This window comes from Balaenoptera acutorostrata, chromosome 1, assembly GCF_949987535.1.
Source record: "Balaenoptera acutorostrata chromosome 1, mBalAcu1.1, whole genome shotgun sequence".
Lineage (NCBI taxonomy): Eukaryota > Metazoa > Chordata > Mammalia > Artiodactyla > Balaenopteridae > Balaenoptera > Balaenoptera acutorostrata.
The window spans coordinates 56913671-56939068 of NC_080064.1; the positions used below are offsets into that span (position 1 = coordinate 56913671).

The 25398-nt window shown below is 35.4% G+C and overlaps 1 protein-coding gene across 6 annotated transcripts in view; it reads left to right on the plus strand.

Annotated features, from left to right (window-relative positions):
- LEPR (leptin receptor) overlaps positions 1-25398 on the plus strand; it is a 102441-nt gene that overhangs the window by 75651 nt on the left and 1392 nt on the right. For 5 of the 6 annotated variants that reach the window (XM_057530602.1, XM_057530609.1, XM_057530598.1 and 2 more), the window contains 5 exons: positions 834-1050; positions 1871-2053; positions 3488-3583; positions 4954-5056; positions 5995-6070. In XM_057530602.1, the coding sequence (XP_057386585.1) occupies positions 834-1050; positions 1871-2053; positions 3488-3583; positions 4954-5056; positions 5995-6070 (675 nt within the window). Of the gene's footprint in view, positions 1-833; positions 1051-1870; positions 2054-3487; positions 3584-4953; positions 5057-5994; positions 6071-22932; positions 25195-25398 lie in introns of those variants that run through there. The other variant, XM_057530618.1, reaches the window with a different exon arrangement.

The following is a 25398-nucleotide window of genomic DNA, read 5'->3' on the forward strand; positions in this document are numbered from 1 at the left end:
TGCAGGGACATATTTATGTTTGTTTGTATTTATGTTTCTCAATTTCTGACTTAGAAGAATCTCAATGACAAAAATTGAGAAGCACTGTTCTAGTCTATTGTATAGGGTTAAGCTTTCTAAGGGTTTACAAGGGGTTGGTAGCACTTAACTCTTACCTGAAACAGGTGAAATTGATGGGGAAAGTGGGACATGTTATATTCTGTAGAATGGATGAATACAATTGGACTAATTATATAGTTTACACTGAATCATCAGTGACCTGGTATGATTTTTTTTTAACTGAAGGCACAAATTCTAGGGTTCCATGTACACTGTCCTGATAGCCTCTGTTACTGGAAGGGGCAGCATATCAAGGGAAGAAAAAAAATGAGTGACCAGTCTTACCAGGATTAATAGAAGTGATGATTAATATCTTTTCAACTCTCTCTAGTTGTTGCTTTATGAAAACAGAGGGTTATTCCTTTTTTGCTTTTTAGATGAAGAAACTCTCAACTCTCTTTCAGTCTTTCTTTTCTCTAGAATTAGAGTGAAACTTCCAGGTAGAAAAGTGTCCTATTTGTATCCATACTTCATTATCTTCAAATGATTTAGCCTTTGAGTCTTAAAAAAAAAAAACAAAAAGGGGGAGATAAGTTTCCCATGCTCCATAGCCACCCAGACGGCTTCAGGGAGACTGTGGTCAGAGCCCCATACCTCAGCCTTGAATTCAGCAGTGCTTGCTCTGGCCTGACCCCTGCTTACCAATGGGAAATGTTTAATAGGAGTTCCATGAGCTCAGTCAGTATAAAAAGCACTGTAGCCCTTGAGCTAATCAACTTTTATGTTTACCACAGCCCCTGATGAAAAATGACTCGTTGTGCAGTGTGAGAAGATATGTGGTGAAACATCATACTTCCCTCAATGGAACATGGTCAGAAGATGTAGGAAATCACACTAAATTCACTTTCCTTTGGACAGAGCAAGCACACTCTGTTACCGTTCTGGCCATCAATTCAATTGGTGCTTCTTCTGCAAATTTTAATTTAACATTCTCATGGCCCATGAGCAAAGGTAAGAAAAGGTACACCTCACTTTGCATTCACAGAGTCCAATGGATGAGACAGACATTAATCAAATAATCATGCAAGTTAATGCCTATTTACAAACTGGGACGAGTGTTCCCAGGAAAGGAGTATAATTTTATAAAAGAGAAGAAAATAGGAGCCTAACCTGGTATTGAGGGTCAGAGAAGCTTTCTTGAGGATACAGTAGAGGAATTAAACTTCCCCAGAAGGTCGGGGGAAGAGCTCCCCCGAGAGGAAAAATCTGACCAAAAGTCCTGTGGTCCAGGAGAGGATATGAAGGAAGACCAGGTTGGCGCTGGTGCAAAAAACGTCCAGAAAGGCCGACAGAGACTCTGAGGCATGGCCCTCAGGGAATTGTAGGCATGATAGGAATTTTGTTCTCACATGCGGAAGTCTGGAGGCTTTTAAGTGGGACTCTGTGGAGAAGGTGTTAAAATGATCAGATTTGTGCTTTGAAAGCACGACTCCATCAGCGGAAGAGAAGATTTGGAGGGAATTAGAATGATTAATAGGCTTGTACAGTATTACAGTAGAGAACACCTTTTGACCATATCCAAAAATCTCTTTTTTGGATTTTAGGTAGAATCTTATTTCTCCTCATAGCATATATTCCCACACCTCTCTGCTTATATGACTCTTGTGATACAAAAATAATTGCCATGTGTAAATGTCTGCTTTATTTATTTGTATAAATGTCTGCTTTCTCTTCCTTCTCCCCTTTTCAGTAGGTTATATGTTCCTAAAGGCAATTAGGAGATCTTCATTAATTTTGAATTTAAAAATAAATTTCCTTCTTTTCCGCACAGTAAATATCGTGCAGTCACTCAGTGCTTATCCTTTAAACAGCAGTTGTGTAATTCTTTCCTGGATGATATCACCCAGTGATTACAATCTGATGCATTTTATTCTTGAGTGGAAAATTCTTCATGAAGACAATGAAATTAAATGGCTTAGAATCTCTTCCTCTGTTAAGAAGTATTATGTCCACGGTAAGCTTACTGTACTTTAATTAAGTTTCTCCTATGGATTAGTATGACGCTACAGATTATTAATTCAAATAACATAGTCAGTTAATGAAAACTTCAAAAATGTAGATGATAGATCTTGCTGCCTAAATTGTCATCCTATTACAAACATTTAATTCTATTTCATTTGATCCTTTTCCATTTAAGTATTTTATGTAGTTGTAATCATATCATCTACCACTTTTCTTATGATCTGTTCCTTTGATATATCACAAGCATGTTTCTATTTTGTTCACAATCCTTATAACTATTTTTTAAATGATTGTATAGCATTTTATTCAAGAATCTACATAAACCATTTATTTATTTGAGAACATTTATGTTGCTTCCAGCTTAACCTTTTTTAAAAACCATTTTAATGGCTTTTGATATCTACTGACAAATTGTTTTCCCAAATTGTGTACCAACTTATGATGCCACTAGCAATGAGTGGGAGGGCCAGGCTGAAGGTCTGAGGATCATAAGCCAGCATAATATTCCCAAAGTAGACCAGTTACCCCACAAGGTGATTAAAATGCAAAATATTAGCACACATTACAGAGTCTCCAAGCCTGAGTAAGGTTTAAGCAGGGAAGCTAAGGATTGCCATGTTCTTACTTACAACATCATCCCAAAGGCACATACTTCTATTTCATTGCAAAGACCCTAGAATTTAGCATCAAGGTAAATAGAAACAAATTATTGATAGAGAACTAAATCCAGTTCATTACTATACTGTTGTCTAGGTGGTTACTCTCTGTGCTTCAAAGAGATTTATCTCTTGTGGAATAATATTTATATCTTATTAGCATTTGTAAAAATGGTAGATCACTGATAGATCCATTTTGAGCTTTGCTATGAAGACGATCACCCTTCATAGATCTAGACACCTGGATATATAAGGGAACTCCTGGTCCCCACTCCCATCTTCTTTGCATGGGATTTCATGAGACTTTAGTCTCCCAGCTGCCTTGAATGGGGAGGCTGAGTAAACTAAATTCTTATGAAAAGGGAATATTGCTGGCTTTGGTCTTAGGAGGTAGAGTGTATTGTCCTGGAAAGGGAAATAAAACAACTCCTACACCCTGAACTTGAACAAACCAGCTATCACTGGAACATGCCTTTGAAAAATTGCAATCTTCTATCTTTGGGTAAGATTTTAAAACATTATTTGTGAAATTGTTGTCATTACAGTAGAATTGGTAGTGCTTAGATTGTCTTTGAAACTCCCTAATTATCAGTTTCAATCCATAGGTAACAATCATCAGTTTTTAATACATCAGTTTCAACCCATAAGTCATCAGTTTTACATCCATGGAAATATAAGAGAGAGTCACTTAACATTTTTTTTTTACATAGATTTCACTCATTTATATTAATTCAGTGGGAATGACTCTTTAAAATATTTTTTCTCCTCAGATCATTTTATCCCCATTGAGAAGTATCAGTTCAGTCTTTACCCCATATTTATGGAGGGAGTGGGGAAACCGAAGATAATTGATAGTTTCACCCAAGGTAAAAATGTTTACTTTTAGTTTCTTTTTACACAGATGTGTGGTTTCCTCCTTAGCTAGCAGTAATGCTGCCATCTGATTATTTTCTTTCTGATGGAATCATGGAATAGCCCAGAGTCTTATGTAGATGCCTCATGGGTGACTGCAGTAAGGCACATGGTTCCATGGTGGTAAGAAGAATAATCAGGCGTGGTATTGTGTTCTTGTATTGGCAAGTAAAAATTTCAGTCTAAAAGTTGATGGAAACAAAATAAAGGGAGGTATCCAGCTACACAATAAAATACATCATCATAAAGATTAATTGGAAAAATATTAATTTTCTGTACAATTAATATAAATACACCTACCCCAAACAATATGTTTTGACTCATATTTATGAGTCTTTAAATTTTAATCATCTTCTAAAGGAAATCTAAAAATAAAACTGTAGCAATAATTATAGAAAAAAGTTCACAGGGTGTCTTATATTTCTGATTCACCTTACTGTACTTGAAGTGGGAACATTTTGATTTTGCTATTACTTTTCAGATTGTCTTCAAATCCAAGCAACCCAATAATGAAGTTTCAAGAGAGAAACATTTCACCTGGTTTTAGAATTAAAATAATTATAAAGCTTCATTCATGTATTGTTCAACAAATATACACTGAACACTGTTCTAAGCACTGGGGATTGAACAGTGAACATAAGTCTGTGCCCTAAATGGAGCTTAAACTCCAGTACTCTAATAAGAATGACAGACAATAAACAAATCATGTATAATATAATGTCAGATAGAAATAAGTACATGAAGCAAAATAAAAGTAAAATGAAGGGATAGAGTTAAAATGTGGTGCTTTAGTAAGGATGGCCAAAAATGGTCTTTTTCTCTGTGAAGGTGATATTTGGGTAAAGTCCTGCAAGAACAAAGGGGAAGAGCATTTCAGCAAAGTGCAAAGGCCCTGAAGAGTGAGCATGCTTTTTGGTTCAAGAAACAGTAAGGAGGTCAATGTGTCTGGAGTGAGCAAGATAGAGGTTGGTGGGTGTTGTAGGTTGCCTCCTCTAAAAGCAGATGCTGAAACAAAGAGTCATCATAACAACTTTTATTGACACTTGGACTCACATAACCTAAAAGTGACCAGATGGAGAGAGCTGGCAAATAAATACTTTTGAAAAAATGTTTTGCTAAATTACAAGAAGCATAATTCTGACCAAAATGATAATTTTATTAATGTGATCAAAGCTATACTTTTATCTTCCTCTTTCTGATTTTTATATCTTTAAAGGTCATTCAGATTTATGTTGAAATCAGAAAAAAAGTCTATTATAATTTCTGATTCAGAAAGATGTTATTTCCTCAAGCTTCAGAGTTGTGTGAATTTTTTCTTTTTCAGATGATGAAAAACACCAGCATGATGCAGGTCTATATGTAATTGTGCCAATAATTATTTCTTCTTCCATCTTATTGCTTGGAACATTGTTAATATCACACCAAAGGTATTGTACTTGTTGTTAAAATCTTGAACATATTTAAACCTTGATTTTAAATCCAAATCAGAAACACTGAAGTGTTCTAAATATTTTTATATGTATTTGATGGCAATGAGGTGGCATAAAAAGAAAATGCCTGATTTCAGGAAACCACACTCCATTTTGCTAGTACACATAAGCCTCAGGGAAGAAATTAGTTTTTTGTTTTTTTTTTTTACTGTATATACATTCATGAAATAACAAACTTATAATAGGAAATCCTAGGCAGTATGTGCTTAGAGGTGAGAAGAATGGCTTTCAGAGTTGTACAATCTAGGTTGAGAACTTTTAGTGGTGAAGATTTATCTGAAGCCGTCAGTTCACTTATGGTCAGTAGGCATTCTGCTTTTTAAACGTCAGCACTGAGTGGCCCCATTCTGTTTGGTTTGGCAAATGGCCTTGAATTTCTTGGATGGTTCTTTGGGTGCCCCATTACTCTGTACTGAGAGGTCCGGACCATTGAGGTTATTTCACACATGCCAAATCTCTACAGAAAATTTTGTCTTCTAGCAGTGAAGAGGGAAAAGTGATTTTACAATCTGAATTTACCTTTCAGTCAAGTGAGCTGATCGGGCCATATCCAGTAGAATTGTTTCTGAAACTCAATTGATGACCATATTTAATATTTAATTTTCTCTGAGAAAAACCTGTGCAAAGCATTTAGCACAGTACCTGGCAAACAGTTTTCAATAAGAGTTGGCTATGTTTATTATAGTGATCATTAACTTTGGTCTAGACAGAAAGTTGGTGGAGATCTTCATGGTAGAGCATGTGAAAGTGAATCTGATCCTACTGAGGCATAACCAGTCTGGTAGATAAATTTCCAGTTTGTACATTTATTAACTGTTCACATTTTCAATGTGAATGTTTTTCTTTACTTCTAATGCCTTGTTTATCTTTTGTAGGATGAAAAAGCTGTTTTGGGAAGATGTTCCAAACCCCAAGAATTGTTCCTGGGCACAAGGACTTAATTTTCAGAAGGTCCCTTTTTCAGTTTTTTAAACCCCAGAATATGTAGGATCACATTTTAGATGTTATATGCCTTCTAGAGCTTCAAACATTTTTAAGGTTTAAAACATTTTAAGGATAAGGTTTAAATCTTATTTTATTCAATTCATCTTAATATGAGTCTATTTAATCTGTTATTTGTTTTCAAGAATAGCAAGATGCAAGGATTTGAAACCAGGACAAAAAAAAATTCAATAGGTAGTTTATCATCTGAGTTAACAAATACATATCTTTCTTCGTTGTCACAGTATATAATAAAATAAATATTAGAATATTAGAGTCAAATCTGGTGGAGAACAAATATTTGTATATACTATTTTGGTATAAATTGATTGTCCTTAGGAAAAGGCTGGAATCAATATTTTTTAACCCTTGTAATTATCTCCATAATTACTTAAATCAGTTAAAAACTATATAAATAATCCTTTCCTCAAATACTGCAATCTGAAAAATGCAATTATCATAATAAAACTTACATTTATGAAGATAGTTCCTTTCAAGCTACTTTATGAAACAATTAGTCAACTCTAATAAAATAATTTGCACTTTATAATAGAATTTCTCAGAAAACTCTAGAGTTTAACAAATGTATCATTAATTCCCATAATTTCCCTTGAAGCAAGGTTGGTTTTCCACCCATAAAATTGGGAAAATAGAGTTCAATTTTCATGGCAAAATATCTTCATGCTGTTTTGAACAATAATCATATGGAGGTTATTATGCAGTCTCAATAATTGTGTCATCATTAGTCACTGTTACAAGTCTTCAGTGGTTTTCTTTTAGTTACAAGATCAAGTACTCAATGACTTCTCTCTACAATCTGTTATCAACCTACAGATTTCATTTTTTCTGTCCGTGGGCCTTAGTCATGCCAATACTATTCTCCTCACCTCCACAGACCCTTCCACGTCAATGAAGACCTTGCTCTAAGCTCTTCTTTCCCCAATCCTTTTGTGAACAAACGTAGTTCAGAAGAATTTCTGCCCCCTTTAAGTTCCTGGAGCATTTTATTTTTTATTGTGAAGAGTGTTCCGAGTTCAAGGGCTGTGTTTTACCAATCACAACTATTGTTGAGCTCCTCCTGCTCAATGCAAAGTACTAAAGTCAGGATTTATTAATGACTTGCTGATATCTTATAATAATGTCCATTTATTTATGTGCAAATCACTGAGATACATATTCTTACACTCATTAAGATTTTTACTTCAATTCTCAGTATCTATCTCTGTTTCCTCTCCTGTAAAATGAGGTTTAATAGAACTTACCTCATTGGGTTGTTTGGGGGACTAAAGAAGATAGTACTTCTAACAGTATTGTCTCAACAAATGTTAGTTATCATTATTTTACATATTTACATGTTTTATGTTATTATTTCAGTTACCCTGTGGGATAAGTATTATAATCTCCATTTTATAGAAGAAAAAACCTAAAGCTTATAATGGTTAGGTAACTTGTTTTAGAGTCTGGCTTAGTTTTCTAATTTGTCTGACTTTGGAGGCTGTTCTATTAGTAAGTGTTCTCTCTGGCTTTCAATTTTTTTTTTTTTGACCATGACCCGCAGTGAGAAAAATGCTTTACCTTGCAACCTAGTAAATGAGTAGATGTAGATAACATGCAAAACTGAAACAAAAGATGCTCAAAACAGTTTTACTCTTTGCAGCACCGTCTGTTTTCAAAATTCTGTTTCATTTCAAAAATACTGGTTACAACACTCTACATTCATTCACATACTAACGGATATGATTTGCAGTTAGAAAACACTGCTCTACAGTTTACCAATGAATGAATGAGTGAACAGATATGTAATAATGTGGGCAAAATAATGCAGACATTTAAACTGTAATCTTTCAGCGGAAGAGACAGTGCCATATCTTCAGACATGGTAGCAGTGTAGTTTTACATATGGTCATTCTCGTTATAGAAACTTCACTTAGCCTGAATCTAACCAGCCCCACACCCATACACTTCTCAGCTATGCCTTTACTGACTGTAAGCCACGGAGTCTCCTTTCATTAAAGCAGAGCTGATGGTTTTTTCAATTAGTAAAGTGTTTATTCATCTTCTTTCTCTTCCGTTATGAATTCTTACAGTGACGTTTATTGTAGTGATAGTGATATTTCAGCCATATGTATTTGTTTGTCATTCATTCATTCATTCATTCAGCAAGCACAAAATGAGCATAAGTATTTACATGTAAGTCTAGGATGTTGCTAGGCTCTGGGAAAACAATTTGTAAGAGATTCTCCTTACCATCTAGGCAGTAAGACAGTGAGGTCATAGAGGAGTGACTTGATTGAAAGCAGAATAGAAAGAACTTTTCTTTTCTCTCTCTAAAATGGTTTACTTATTTTAAAATCCATTAATTCATTCCATCCATTCATTCAAGGAATATTTATTGAATAGTTATCCTATGCCAGTCACTATGCTAGGCCTTGGGGTTAAAATGGTCAGAAAACAGGAACTCTTGCAGTGTGCAGTCTATGGGGAAGATAAGCATTAATCAATTTATAACTGAAATAACAAATAATATACATTATATATGTTATATGTAATATATATTATGATAATATTACAGACAGTAATAATGATAAACTACGTGTTGTGAAAGAAAGGGGCCCAGTGTGCTGAGTGTCGTGCGTGGGACGAGGGTGAGCTGGTGAAGCTAGGAAAGCGACAGGTGAGCTGAGATCTGGAAGATGAGTAGTCATTAACTAGGATTTGTGGTGGAGGTTAGAGCCCAGGCAAGTCCACTTGTGAATACAAAGCCCTGTGGTAGGAAGTACCTTAGCACATTTGCAAGCTGAAAGCAGGGAGATTAAAAGACAAAGAGTAAGGAGGAGATTATTTTTCTTAAATATTGGGTTTTTTTCTTCTTTTAATGTGAGAGGAGTTTTGTCTAAAAAATCTAAATAAAAATTCAAAAGCTTCACCATGTCAGTACATATAAATGCAGGGAATAACCATCTTACTGTCTCTTTCAGAGAAGCTAAAACATTCTGTTTCAATATGTTAATCTCTGAAATCTCTCTATGAACCACCAGGAAAATGGTTTCTAAGTGTTTACCAGGGCAGGGAAATGATTAGGCCCACCTCAGCAAAATGCAGTTCCAACCTGCACCAAATGGCTTTTCCCTTTTCCAGAAAATGCCCGACACAAAGGAACCACTTGGTGGATGTAGGTTCAGTCAGTGACTGTTTTTAGCCTATGCAATACCCTGCTGAGCTCCCTGAGGAGGAGTGCAATGCCATAGCAGATCATCCAGCAGACATATACAATAGACGGAAATATCATCACATTTCCCCAGGTTCCGGTAAACTGAGGAAGTGTGAAGAATTTTTTAAGTACAGTAGGTGTGGATGTCCTTATTTGTAAGACTGATTTTTTTTTTTTTTTTTTTTTACTTCTGCCAGTGTTAGACTTCATAATCTTGTTAAGATATTCTTTAAGCATAACTAGACTTCAAGATGCTTAGTTTATTACTAGGGCTTAACACGTACACAATTAGGAATAAATCAGTTTTAGGAATATTTGAAGAGTATAGAAGAATATAATTTCAAAGGTTTTACTAATGATAAAAATCTAATCTTCTAAAATTCAATAACTTCTTAAAATTTCATCTTCTACTTTAATCTCCTAAATAACTAAAATATATCTTTTTAGGGGAAAATAATATAGTATAATTCACATTATATTTCTAAAGAGGACAAGACAAATTTACTATCTGCTCCATACTTTCATATTCGTATTATTTTATTTAATTCTTTCATAGAACTAGTAGCCTTATATTTGCTGATGACAAAACTGAGGCACAGAGTGGTTCAGTAGCTTGTCTTGATCATCCAGCCTGTAGGTGTGAAAATCTTGGTTAAACTCAGGTCCATCGGACTCACATTGATACCCTAGCCATCAATTCCATATTAGCAACGTATTGCTTAATGTACTTAATGCCCCTAAATTGTACACTTAAAAATAGTTGAAATGGTAAATTTTATGTTACGCATATCAACACGCACAAAAATTGGCAAAGGATCTGAATAGACATTTCTGCAAAGAAGATGTACCAATAGCCATAAGCACAAATGAATATATAGATGCTCAACATCATTAGCGATTAGGGAAATGCAAACCAAAAACACAAGATAACACTTTACACTAGCTAGGATGGCTATAATAAAAATGACAGATAATAAGTGTTGGTGAGAATGTGGGGAAATTGGAACTCTCCTACACTGCTGATGGGAATGTGAAAATGGTGCAGCGCTTTTGGAAAATAGTCTGACAGTTCTCCAACAGTTAAACATAGAATTACCATATGACCCAGCAATCCACTGCTAGGTATATATCCAATAGAAATGAAGTCATATATCTACACAGAAGCTTGTATATGAATGTTCATAGCAACAGTGTTCATAATGGTCAAAACATGGAAGCAACCCAAATATCCATCAGATGATGAAATGGATAAGCAATATTTGAGATTTCCAATTCTAAAACAAAAGGAAACAAACAAAAAACCCACAATGCATTGCAAAGCAAACAGACTATGGGAGCCCATTGTTTTTAAAAGCAATTCAAATATAGTATTGTTTAAAAGGAGGTAATAATTTTTGTAAAAACTATTTCCCTTAATTTGTTCTTCAAATTCAGATCTTTTTGAACATTGGTTTTTATCTATGCCTGTAATTTCTAGACAATAAACCTGATTTCTAAAATGTCCCCTAAAATTAATTAATTAATTTCTTCCACTTTTTAAGCTATCATTCTCCTTCCCTTTATAGTAAATCAAAATCCATACTAAACCTGTAAGTATTCAAATCAAAGATGAAAAAAGCCAGTATTTTGAGGTATTTCCCCAAAAACCCACATTTATTTAAAACAACATGTCAGTATAGGATGATACCATATGTGATGAAAATTCTCTTATATAATTTCCCCTTGATTTTCTTTCTTTTGTATGTTCCATTTCCTTTTACCCTTTAAAATTATTTTAAGACAATATAAGTGCATAAAATGGAGTAATATAAAAACATCTGTGTACTAACACAGTATCTTAAAATTTTCTCATATTTGCCTCGTATTTTTTTTTATTAATAAAAATTATAGATAAAGTTTGTCCTGCTTGTTGCCCTTACTAGTTTTGGTCTCTCCTTCTCTTCCTAGGACATCCACTTTCAAGAATATAGTATGTATTTGTCTAGTTCGTGCTTTTATACAACACCTTTTTTCTTACACCTGCATGTATGTATCCATGACCAATTAACAATAATACATTTGGTTATTGTTAATACATCTCCCATATCATTCAAAAATTATTATTTTCTCAGCATTCTTTTTGAGATATCTTCATGTTGATATAGTTCATTTAGTTTAATCATTTGATCCATAATATTTCATCCTATGTATATATACCACGATTCATATATCCATTCCCCTGCTGATGGATAGAAAACTCTTTTGTATTTACTACAAACAATGCTACAGGACACATGGTTGTATATGTCTCTTTGTTCTCTGGGAAAATATTCCTTGATATAGCCCATTATTTTAAAAACTTATTTTGCATTACGGTATGCCTAGTGTGCATGGTTTAATAGTGAAATAGTGTGGAAAAACATTTATTGGGCAGTATAGTCTCTTCTGCACCCTTCTCTACCTTTAGTCTTGCTTCCCAAGTACCATTACTTTAAACTGGTTTGCTTTTAATTTTTCTGGCAGGTCACCTTTATATTTCTAAAAATAATATGCTTATGGCATTATGAAATGTAGACATTATTTACTGATTTCTGGCTATAATGAGGATTTACTTATACACATACTTTTTCTCCCCTTCTTTCCCCATGCTCCTACCATATATAGTTTGTCACTTTTTTCAATTCCTTCAGTAATCACTCTGCAACCTCAGAAGAATCTTCTTAAACTCATTTCTTGTTCCATGAAATAGAGACTGTTTCTTGGAGCTCCCCTTCCCCCATTTTTTCTTTTTAATAAAATAAAGACATTAGCACTCTTACCCTTCCCTCCATTTCTCCCTCCACTTCCCAATCTCTGTCAACTGTAACTTTACACTTTTACTTAAGTCAGGGTTGATAACATGTTCCGTGCTATAATCTGTCTATGGGTTCATTTTAAAAAATAAAAAACCCAATAAACTGCATTTGCATTGTTATGAGTATGTAAATATTGTTCCTTGCAGAAGCAAGTAATATGTGATTATATTACCACGCTTTTTGGTGGTTCCAGTGTCACAGGAGAATGTTTTTTAAAAAATTTTTAGAAACATTCCACCCTGTTGATTTAAATTGTGCCAAATTTTAGTTGGCTTCATTTTTAGTTTTTATGTTTTATGTTTGTTTTGCTTTTTCTGGAGTTTCTAATTGCTTCTTAAAAAAATTTTTTTTAACCCTCTGTGCGCTGCTATTATATAAGCTTCTTCACTGAGACCTGTTCCCAGGGCACCCTGTCCAGGAAACCCTTTATCCTCCTACTGCAATCTGGATTAGGGCTTTTCTAAAATTGCTGCAAGCCATCACTCTGAATTTTCCCTTAACTGGTTTCTAATGCATACTGTTTTCTAGATTTTTTTCCCTTCCTCCTTATTGATTAACTAATTCCTTAAATGACCTGCCAGGAAATATTGTGTAAGTCAGAGTCTGTGCATGCCTGAAATTCTTTTTATTTGTGCCTTCCTTGCTTGATAGTTTGGTGGAATATCAATTTCCAGGTCGACGAGCCTTTCCAATAAAACTTTGAGACAATTCCTGCCTTATCATCTGGCATTAGTATCACTTCTGAGAAGTCAGAGGCCATTCTGATTTTTACTCCTCACTGGTTACTTGCAGACTTCTGACTTTTAAAATATCTCCACATTATTGATGTTCTAAAATTTTAGAGATAGGTCTAAATCTATTTAGGGAGATTCTTCTTTATGTAACTTTGTCCTCATTTGAAGACACTTGATTCCATGTCTCCTGTCAACTCTAAGCAATCATTTCTTTGATAACTTCCTCTCCTCCTATTTTTTTGGATCTCTTTCTAGAATCTGTGTTAGATGGATGTTGAACCCTCTGCATAGATCTTCTATATTTCTTATCACTTCTCTAATATGTTCTGTTTCTTTGTCTGTTTGTTTTACGTTTGAGACCTTGCCATACCCTGTTTTTTCAGTGCTTCTATTAAACATTTATTTGCTATTTATATTTGTCAATTTCCAAGTATTCATTTTCATTGTATTCTGTTCTGGTTTTATGCATGCAATATTTTCTTAAGTCTTACTAGAAATACCAATTTAGAGGATCATTGTTTGTTTTAGAAATTCTCTTTTCTTCTATTCCCTGAATTCTCTATTTCTGCTAGGATCATGTTCTCCTCCTATTTATCTTGGCTTTATTTTTTTTAATCTCACAATTTCCCCAAATATCTGGAAATCCTTTGTTTTTCTTTCATGTTTAAGAATAAAATAATAGACAGGCTGACTGGGAGAGCATAATGCACCTAAGCAGGGATTGTTGGCCTAAATGGGTAGACAGGGCTCTGGCTAGATGAGGAGAGATATGGTCGTAGACACCAGTACCTCACAGCTGCTAGATTCCTCCCCAGATAATTTCCTTTTTTTTTTTTTGTATTTACTTATTTAACATCTTTATTGGAGTATAATTGCTTTACAATGGTGTTCTAGTTTCTGCTCTATAACAAAGTGAATCAGCTATACATACACACACATCCCCATATCTCCCCCTTCCTGCGTCTCCCCGCCACGCTCCCTATCCCACCCCTCCAGGCAGTCACAAAGAACTGAGCTGATCTCCCTGTGCCATGCGGCTGCCTCCCATTAGCTATCTATTTTACATTTGATAGTGTATATAAGTCCATGCCAATCTCTGACTTTGTCCCAGCTTATCCTTCCCCCTCCCTGTGTCCTCAAGTCCATTCTCTACATCGGTGTCTTTATTCCTGTCCTGCCCCTAGGTTCTTCAGAACCTTTTTTTTTTTTTTACATTCCATATATATGTGTTAGCAAATGGTATTTGTTTTTCTCTTTCTGACTTACTTCACTCTATATGACAGACTCTAGGTCCATCCACTTCACTACAAATTCGTTTCTTTTTATGGCTGAGTAATATTCCATTGTATATATGTACCACATCTTCTTTATCCATTCGTCTGTCGATGGACACTTAGGTTGCTTCCGTGTCCTGGCTATTGTGAATAGAGCTGCAATGAACATTGTGGTACGTGACTCTTTTTGAATTATGGTTTTCTCAGCGCATAGGCCCAGTAGTGGAATTGCTGGTTTGTATGGTAATTCTATTTTTAGTTTTTTAAGGAACCTCCATATTGTTCTCCATAGTGGCTGTATCAATTTACCTTCCTACCAACAGTGCAAGAGGATTCCCTTTTCTCCAAACCCTCTCCAGCATTTATTGTTTGTAGAATTTTTGATGATGGCCATTCTGACTGGTGTGAGGTGATACCTCATGGTAGTTTTGATTTGCATTTCTCTCATGATTAGTGATGTTGAGCATTCTTTCATGTGTTTGTTGGGTTTCTGTATATCTTCTTTGGAGAAATGTCTATTTAGGTCTTCTGCCCATTTTTGGATTGGGTTGTGTGTTCTTTTGATATTGAGCTGCATGGGCTGCTTGTAAATTTTGGAGATTAATCCTTTGTCAGTTGCTTCATTTGCAAATATTTTCTCCCATTCTGAGGGTTGTCTTTTCGTCTTGTTTATGGTTTCCTTTGCTGTGCAAAAGTTTTTAAGTTTCATTAGGTCCCATTTGTTTATTTTTGTTTCTATTTCCATTACACTAGGAGGTGGGTCAAAAAGGATCTTGCTGTGATTTATGTCATAGAGTGTTCTGCCTATGTTTTCCTCTAAGAGTTTCATACTGTCTGACCTTACATTTAGGTCTTTAATCCATTCTGAGTTTATTTTTGTGTATGGTGTTAGGGAGTGTTCTAATTTCATTCTTTTACATCTAGGCTCTCCAGTTTTCCCAGCACCACTTATTGAAGAGGCTGTCTTTTCTCCATTATATATTCTTGTCTCCTTTATCAAAAATAAGGTGACCATATGTGCATGGGTTTATCTCTGGGCTTTCTATCCTGTTCCATTGATCTATATTTCTGTTTTTGTGCCAGTACCATACTGTCTTGATTACTGTAGCTTTGTAGTATAGTCTGAAGTCAGGGAGCCTGATTCCTCCAGCTCCGTTTTTCTTTCTCAAGATTGCTTTGGCTATTCAGGGTCTTTTGTGTTTCCATACAAATTGTGCACTTTTTTGTTCTAGTTCTGTGAAAAATGCCATTGGTAGTTTGATAGGGATTGCATTGAATCTGTAGATTGCTTTGGGTAGTATAGTCATTTTCACAATGTTGATTCTTCCAATACAAGAACATGGTATATCTCTCCATCTGTTTGTATAATCTTTAATTTCTTTCATCAGTGTCTTATAGTTTTCTGCATACAGGTCTTTTGTCTCCTTAGGTAAGTTTATTCCTAGGTATTTTATTCTTTTTGTTGCAATGGTAAATGGGAGTGTTTCCTTAATTTCTCTTTCAGATTTTTCATCATTAGTGTATAGGAATGCAAGAGATTTCTGTGCATTAATTTTGTATCCTGCTACTTTACCAAATTCATTGATTAGCTCTAGTAGTTTTCTGGTAGCATCTTTAGGATTCTCTATGTATATTATCATGTCATCTGCAAACAGTGACTGTTTTATTTCTTCTTTTCCGATTTGGAGTCCTTTTATTTCCTTTTGTTGTCTGATTGCTGTGGCTAAAACTTCCAAAAATATGTTGAATAATAGTGATGAGAGTGGACAGCCTTGTCTTGTTCCTATCTTAGAGGAAATGGTTTCAGTTTTTCACCATTGAGAACGATGTTGGCTGTCAGTTTCTCACATATGGCCTTTATTATTTTGAAGTAAGTTCCCTGTATGCCTACTTTTTGGAGAGTTTTTATCATAAATGGGTGTTGAATCTTGCCGAAAGCTGTTCTGCATCTATTGAGATGATCATATGGTTTTTCTCCTTCAATTTGTTAATATGGTTTATCACATTGATTTGCGTATATTGAAGAATCCTTGCATTCCTGGAATTAACCCCACTTGATCATGGTGTATGATCCTTTTAATGTGCTGTTGGATTCTCTTTGCTAGTATTTTGTTGAGGATTTTTGCATCTATGTTCATCAGTGCTATTGGCCTGTAGTTTTCTTTCTTTGTGACATCTTTGTCTGGTTTTGGTATCAGGGTGATGGTGGCCTTGTAGAATGAGTTTGGGAGTGTTCCTCCCTCTGCTATATTCTGGAAGAGTTTGAGAAAGATTAGTGTTAGCTCTTGTCTAAATGTTTGATAGAATTCGCCTGTGAAGCCATCTGGTCCTGGGCTTTTGTTTGTTGGAAGATTTTTAATCACAGTCTCAATTTCAATGCTTGTGATTGGTCTGTTTATGTTTTCTATTTCTTCCTGATTCAGTCTCGGAAGGTTGTGCTTTTCTAAGAATTTGTCTATTTCTTCCAGGTTATCCATTTTATTGGCATATAGTTGCTTGTTGTAATCTCTCATAATCCTTTGTGTTTCTGCAGTGTTGGTTGTTGTTTCTCCTTTTTCATTTCTAATTCTGTTGATTTGAGTCTTCTCCCTTTTTTTCTTGATGAGTCTGGTCAATGGTTTATCAATTTTGTTTATCTTCTCAAAGAACCAGCTTTTAGTTTCATTGATCTTTGCTATCATTTCCTTCATTTCTTTTTCATTTATTTCAGATCTGATCTTTATTATTTCTTTCCTTCTGCTAACTTTGGGGTTTTTTTGTTCTTCTTTCTCTTAGGTGTAAGGTTAGGTTGTTTATTTGAGATGTTTGTTGTTTCTTGAGGTAGGATTGTATTGCTATAAACTTCCCTGTTAGAACTGTTTTTGCTGCATCCCATAGATTTTGGGTCATTGTATTTTCATTTTCATCTGTTTCTAGGTATTTTTTGATTTCCTCTTTGATTTCTTCAGTGATCTCTTGGTTATTTAGTAGTGTATTGTTTAGCCTCCATGTTTTTGTATTTTTTACAGATTTTTTCCTGTAATTGATATCTAGTCTCATAGCAATGTGGTCGGAAAAGATACTTGATACGATTTCAATTTTCTTAAATTTACCAAGGCTTGATTTGTGACCCAAGATATGATCTATCCTGGAGAATGTTCCATGAGCACTTGAGAAGAAAGTGTATTCTGTTGTTTTTGGATGGAACGTCCTATAAATATCAACTAAGTCCATCTTGTTTAATGTATCATCTAAAGCTCGTATTTCCTTTTTTATTTTCATTTTGGATGATCTGTCCATGGTGAAAATGGGGTGTTAAAGTCCCCTACTATGATTGTGTTACTGTCGATTTCCCCTTTTATGGCTGTTAGCATTTGCCTTATGTATTGAGGTGCTCCTATGTTGGGTGCATACATATTTACAATTGTTATGTCTTCTTCTTGGATTGGTCCCTTGATCATTATGTAGTGTCCTTCTTTGTCTTTTGTAATAGTCTTTCTTTTAAAGTCTATTTTGTCTGATATGAGACTTGCTACTCCAGCTTTCTTTTGATGTCCATTTGCATGGAATATCTTTTTCCATCCCCTCACTTTCAGTCTGTATGTGTCCCTATGTCTGCAGTGGGTCTCTTTTAGACAGCATATATACAGGTCTTGTTTTTGTATCCATTCAGCCAGTCTATTTCTTTTGGTGGGAGCATTTAATCCATTTACATTTAAGGTAATTATCGATATGTATGTTCCTATTACCTTTTTCTTAATTGTTTGGGGTTTGTTATTGTAGGTCTTTTCCTTCTCTTGTGTTTCCTGCCTAGAGAAGTTCCTTTAGCATTTGTTGTAAAGCTGGTTTGGTGGTGCTGAATTCTCTCAGCTTTTGCTTGTCTGTAAAGGTTTTAATTTCTCCGTTGTATCTGAATGAGATCCTTGCTGGGTAGAGTAATCTTGGTTGTAGGTTTTTCCCTTTCATCACTTTAAATATGTCCTGCCACTCCCTTCTGGCTTCCAGAGTTTCTGCTGAAAGGTCAGCTGTTTGCCTTATGGGGATTCCTTTGTATGTTATTTGTTGTTTTTCCCTTCTTGCTTTTAATATTTTGTCTTTGTATTTAATTTTTGATAGTTTGATTAATATGTGTCTTGGAGTGTTTCTCCTTGGATTTATCCTGTATGGGACTGTCTGTGCTTCCTGGACTTGATTAACTATTTCCTTATAGGGAAGTTTTCAACTATAATCTCTTCAATATTTTCTCAGTCCCTTTCTTTTTCTCTTCTTCTTCTGGGACCCCTATAATTCGAATGTTGGTGCGTTTAATGTTGTCCCAGAGGTCTCTGAGACTGCCCTCAATTCTTTTCATTCTGTTTTCTTTATTCTGCTCTGCAGTAGTTATTTCCACTCTTTTATCTTCCAGGTCACTTATCCCTTCTTTTGTCTCAGTTATTCTGCTATTGATTCCTTCTAGAGAATTTTATTTTCATTTATTGTGTTGTTCATCATTGTTTCTTTGCTCTTTAGTTCTTCCAGGTCCTTGTTAAACGTTTCTTGTATTTTCTGTATTCTATTTCCAAGATTTTGGTTCATCTTTACTATCATTACTCTGAATTCTTTTTCAGGTAGACTGCCTATTTCCTCTTCATTTGTTTGGTCTGGTGGGTTTTTACGTTGCTCCTTCATCTGCTGTGTATTTCTCTGTCTTCTCATTTTGCTTAACTTACTGTGTTTGGGGTCTCCTTTTCGCAGCCTGCAGGTTTGTAGTTCCCATTGTTTTTGGTGTCTGCCCCCAGTGGCTAAGGTTGGTTCAGTGGGTTGTGTAGGCTTCCTGGTGGAGGGGACTAGTGCCTGTGTTCTGGTGGATGAGGCTTGGATCTTGTCTTTCTGGTGGGCAGGAGCATGCCCGGTGATGTGTTTTGGGGTGTCTGTGACCTTATTATGATTTTAGGCAGCCTCTCTGCTAATGGGTGGGATTGTGTTCCTGTCTTGGTAGTTGTTTGGCATATGGTGTCCAGCACTGTAGCTTGCTGGTCATTGAGTGGAGCTGGGTCTTAACGTTGAGATGGAGATCTCTGGGAGAGCTTTCCCCGTTTGATATTACGTAGAGCCAGGAAGTCTGTGGTGGACCAATGTCCTGAACTCGGCTCTTCCACCTCAGAGGCACAGGCCTGTCACCCGGCCAGAGCACCAAGACCCTGTTAGCCCCATGGCTCAGAAGAAAAGTAAGAAAAAAAGAAATAAATAAAATAAAATAAAATAAAAAAGTTATTAAAATAAAAAATAATTATTAAAAATTTAAAAATTAAAAAGTAATTTAAAAAGCAAAAAAAAAGAAAGAAAGAAGAGAGCAACCAAACCAAAAAACCAATCCACCAATGATAACAAGTGCTAAAAACTATACTTAAAAAAATAAACCAAAAATGGACAGAACCCTAGGACAAATGGTAAAAGCAAAGATATACATACAAAATCACACAAAGAAGCATACACATACACACTCACAAACAGAGAAAAAGGAAAAAGTATATATAAATTATATTAAAAAAAAAAAGGAGGGAGATAGCAACCAAATCAATAAACAAATCTACCAATGATAATAAACTCGAAATAGTACACTAAGTTAAACATAAAACCAGAAACAAATTAGATGCAGAAAGCAAACCCCAAGTCTACAGTTGCTCCCAAAGTCCTCTGCCTCAATTTTGGGGTGATTCATTGTCTATTCAGGTATTCCACAGATGCAGGGTACATCAAGTTGATTGTGGAGATTTAATCCACTACTCCTGAGGCTGGGGAGAGATTTCCCTTTCTCTTCTTTGTTCGCACAGCTCCTGGGGTTCAGCTTTGGATTTGGCCCCGCCTCTGGGTGTACGTCACCTGAGGGCATGTGTTCTTCGCTCAGACAGGACGGGGTTAAAGGAGCAGCTGATTCGGGGGCTCTGGTTCACTCAGGCTGGGGGGGCGGAGGGGTACGGAATGTGGGGCGAGCCTGCGGCAGCAGAGGCTGGCATAACATTGCCCTAGCCTGAGGCGTGCCCTGTGTTCTGCCGGGAAAGTTGTGCCTGGATCACGGGACCCTGGCAGTAGTGGGCTGCACAGGCTCCGCGGAGGAGAGGTGTGGATAGTGACCTGTGCTTGCACACAGGCTTCTTGGTGGCTGCAGCAGCAGCCTTAGAATTTCATGCCTGTCTCTGGGGTCCGCGCTGATAGCTGCCGCTCGAGCCCGTCTCTGGAGCTTGTTTAGGCGGTCCTCTGAATCCCCTCTCCTCACGCACCCTGAAACAATGGTCTCTTGCCTCTTAGGCAGTTCCAGACTTTTTCCTGGACTCCCTCCCGGCTAGCTGTGGTGCACTAGCCCCCTTCAGGCTGTGTTCATGCAGCCAACCCCAGTCCTCTCCCTGGGATCTGACCTCCGAAGCCCGAGCCTCAGCTCCCAGCCCCAACCCGTCCTGGCGGGTGAGCAGACAAGCCTCTTGGGCTGGTGAGTGCTGGTCAGAACCGATCCTCTGTGCGGGAATCTCTCCACTTTGCCCTCCGCACCCCTGTTGCTGTGCTCTCCTCCATGGCTCCGAAGCTTCCTCCCTCCACCCCCCGTCTCTGCCAGTGAAGGGGCTTCCTAGTGTGTGGAAACTTTTCCTCCTTCACAGCTCCCTCCCAGAGGTACAGGTCCCATCCCTATTCTTTTGTCTCTGTTTTTTCTTTTTTCTTTTGCCCTACCCCGGTACTTGGGGAGTTTCTTGCCTTTTGGGAAGTCTGAGGTCTTCTGCCAGCGTTCAGTAGGTGTTGTGCAGGAGTTGTTCCACTCGTAGATGTATTTCTGATGTATTTGTGAGGAGGAAGGTGATCTCCACGTCTTACTCCTCTGCCATCTTGAAGGTCTCCTCCCCAGATAATTTCTTAATTACTTTTGAGAATAAAACCTCAATTTGGGTGTGGAGAGTATGCAGGCTCTTCTATGTGCAGCAGAGTTAGAAGAGCCCCATTCATATGCAGAGTTTCCAGTTTTCAGCCAAAGGTCTCATTTCTTCCTGTGTTTTTACCTTCCATTTTTTCACCCCCCCCCCACTGCCCTACCTCCCATCTCCACTGTATTCAACAGGGCAAACTGTCTTTCTTTTCAGCTATAGCCCACTCTGGAGATATCCTGGTCTGCAGCTTCCTTTGTTCATCTCCTTCGGTTTTCCATCTTTTAGAAATTCAAAAATCTCATTCCCTCTTAACCTTCTCAGACTATCGTCTTTGTTGTGGGTATATATTTGATTTATTCATGTATTTTCATCCTAACAGAGTCTCTACAGAGATAAGAGAGAAATATATATGCTCAAACTGCCATCTTGAACCAGAATACTTCTCTATACCATTTCTCATGATACTTTAGAAATCAGAATCTTTAACAACATTGTAAATCAATCATACTTCAATAAAATAAATGAAAAAAATCAGAATCTTTTAAAAAGTTTTTAAAGAGCATAAAAATAAAAATTTTAAACAAAGGTTGAATTCTTGTGGTAGGAAAATGTATTGCAGTGAGTCAATAACCTTGCCTTTCTTCTAATTCAAATTTCACAGTGTTTAAAATACTGTAGCCAATTTGTTTGTGTTTTACCTTTTTCTTTAGCATTTTTGCCTAAAATATTACTTTCTTCCTCTAAATCCAAACCACCTATATTTGAGGTGGGGGGAGTCTAACCCTGCTCCTTTGTTGTCTACATTTATGACTATTTCCACAAAGTGTACTCCACTTAACACCCTACTTTAGAGTGTTAAATCTAAAAACAAATGGATTTTTTTCTTGTGGTTCAAAGACCATCCTAGATTCCTCAGCCTGTTCTAGCTCTCCAAATAAGAAGCTCAGCAACCCACAAGCTCCCAGAACACCATCCTCATGGATCTGAGGCAGAGCATCCCTGAAATTGCTAGAATGGCTTTACAGAAGTGTAGAAGAGCTGGTGCAGCTTTGAGTAAGAAGTTCTTTCTAGAAGGGCACATGATTGGGCTTAGAAATGTATATTTCACTGCCCTAAAATATGACTTCAGTTTTCTCTATTTTCTTGTTCTTCTTATATCTATATATATATATGCCCTTGGGTTATACGGAACCAGAAGAGAGGATGAATTTAATCAGCTCAAATCTATCACAACAAATAGAAAAAGCAAAACAACATGTTCTCCTCCCTACTTGTGTTTGGAATATCTTTTCATCTTCCATTGTATTATAGAAAGCTTGTTGGATTAGAAAAAAAGTCAGGGGCCTCACTCTGCTGTAATTAGGTGTGCAACTTTAAGCCTTGATTGCTTTGTCTATAAAAAGGGAGAAATGTGGACCAGATGATTTCTTAGAACATTTTTCTAGATTAAAAAAATCATGATAATGATTCTGTTATTCTATTCTTCACAATTTCAACTCTTCTTTCTTTCAATTTTTAAATATTTGTTTTCAGAGATACACTCTTTTACTCTTTCTTGTTCCAAACTCTTCAATAGTGCTGTTCCTCTACTTCCTTTTTATTTTTCCAGCTCTTTGTTTTTCTCTCATTCTACTTATTCTGTTATTCCTCTGTAGTTTTTCCTTTTCTGGGATCATTAAGACTGTCCTTAGAGTGTGATATTAGGGCATGCATTAAGAAAATGGAAGAGGACACCTTAATTCAGAATTTTATCTTTTCCTAAAAACGTGCGTTACTGTAGTATAACACAAGAATTTATAATCCAGAACTCATGCTTGACAGAACATCTTTTTGAAATCTTTTATCTTTTGCTTTCTGAGTGATTTTTTTATTTTTCTTTCTTATTTTGTTTTATTTTATCTGAACAGAGAATGGACATTCTTTGAAGTCTAATCATGGTCACTACAGATGAACCCAATCTACCAACTTCCCAACATTCTATAGAGTATTAGAAGATTTTTACATTTTGAAGAAGGGGAGACAATCTAAAAAATTTTGGTGGAACTATTGAGAACTAAAATATGGTGGATTATGTTGATTTAGAACTTAAAATAGATGGGTAAATTTGGGGTCAAGGTATACGTCTGAGTCTAATTCAATTTGGATGTATGATTACTTTTCAAGTCATCTAAAGTTTAAAAAGTAATATTTATGATATCTAGCTTTTGATTTGTCATTTTGTCATAAAACATTAAAGAATTATAACTGTTGCTCTTACCACAGATTTATTAGACATCATCAAATATATAGTAGACTATGCTGTGACTAGGTGAAAACTGCAACTTCTGACACATAGCTTTGCAAATACAATGGCTCTAAATATAGAATACAGTCAAAATATTTAGTTCATATTTTTATGTCCAAAATTTTCCATTTTATATTCTTTTAGACACTTCAGCCTATAAACTGACCCATTTGGGTATTCTTTTGAATGTCTTATATTGATAGCTTTTATGTATATCTAACTTTGATCAATATGGGAATTTTCATTTTCAATAGCCTTAAAAATGGCTTAAGTGCTAACTTCCATATCAGTTCAAAGAAAGACAGTTTGTTCTGGTCAAAGGCCAGTAGAAGTTACAGTTTGTATCAGGATGACCTGACATATCCAGGTCAGATTGACCAGATCAGAAAACACATCAACCTCCAATTCAACCTCCTCGTGAAATTCTTTACTAAATTTAATTTATTTACACTGAACCACCCAAAGCTTCTGGGAGTCAGGTAAGTGGGCAGTGATGCAAAAAAGGAGACTCTCTGGAGTTTTTAGAACTAGTTCAAGGCAAACATAGGACTTTAATACCTGAAAAAAAGACCACCTGCTATTTCTATGAATTTAACTTGTGTGGTATATTGCTCACATTCAAAATAAACCAAAGCCTCTGTTTGATAAACCCAAATACTACTCAGATTTAGGCTACATATATATTACTTACATTTAGATTTCATTCATAGTTTGATTTGAATCTAAAAAAAACCCAAAAAATCAGGAAGAATGTGTCCTTTCCCCCTTCACTGACTTTTAATAGAATCATTGTAAAGTAAAATTGAAGGGTGAAAATATGAAAGGATATTCTTTAATTTTTACCAGCTGAATACATATTCAGTATGCTTCCAGACTGTTCTAAAATCTTGAAAAATTAGATGCATATGGTGATTGAAATGATTTTTTAATAAACATACTTTTAATAAATGTTTGTGACCCATTTATAAAATATACTTTAATAATATATGGATATGTGATTTCTTAATTATTAGTGAAATCTTTCATCAAATGCATTTGAAGACATGTAAATTATTTGACATAATACTTAGTTACCAATTATGAAGTTTTAGAGGGCATGAAATATGCCAAACACATCATTTGAAGAACAGCTGTGAGTTTGACTGTATGCTATGTGCTATTTGTATTTTTTGTTTTCATGTTGATAGCCTGACATTCCTTTATTTGGAGATCTTAATTTCTAGGTTACTTTAAATTTTAAGAAATTCAATACATATATAGTCATAACCTTAAGAAACACAAAATGAGCAAGAAAATTTTTGAAGAAAATTATAAATCTAATAGATTTCTGTCAGAAAGAAAATAGGCACAGGAACAGTTTTCTCTTCACATACTATGTTCATAGAATAATAGAAAAGGTTGTGTTAATATAGTATTTGTTATTATGCAGTATTTTAATATCTGTATAAGTCTATTCCATTATATTTGGTGTTTCATATATTTATTCCTTTATGGTTATAATCACCAATATATTTCATTTAAGAGTTCAAAACTATGTTAAATGAATTGTATTTTTATATGGAATATATTTGCCATTATGAAGAATAGTCAGTTATATTGTTATTTCAAGCAATAAATCTGAATTCATTCTATTAGTTTAAAAATTGTAAAATTCAAAAGTTTAATTATATGTATAACATAAAAATTGAGCACATTTTCTATAGCACTTCATTTAGTTGTGTTAATTTTTTAATGTGATGTGTCCACAGTATTTTTTATTTTGCACTTATTTTTTCAACATGTTTACATTGTATGAGTTGAGCTTTTTTGCGCACAGATTCTTGCTTGTAGCTGCTTGGCAGGATTTTTTGTTGTGATGTAACCACTGTTCTTATAAAAAATATGATGTACATTTGTTTTGCATCTTTGTCTTCATTCCACATGTCCTATAGTTTGTATTTTTATATGAAGTTATTTATAAGGAATGGTAATTTAAAAGTCTGTGATCATCTCTTTCACCTTCATTGTTTTCAACAAATAGATATTCTTAGTTCTTATTTTCTGATAGTCATAAACAGATTTTTAGTATGATGTAAGGCAGATAAGGCCA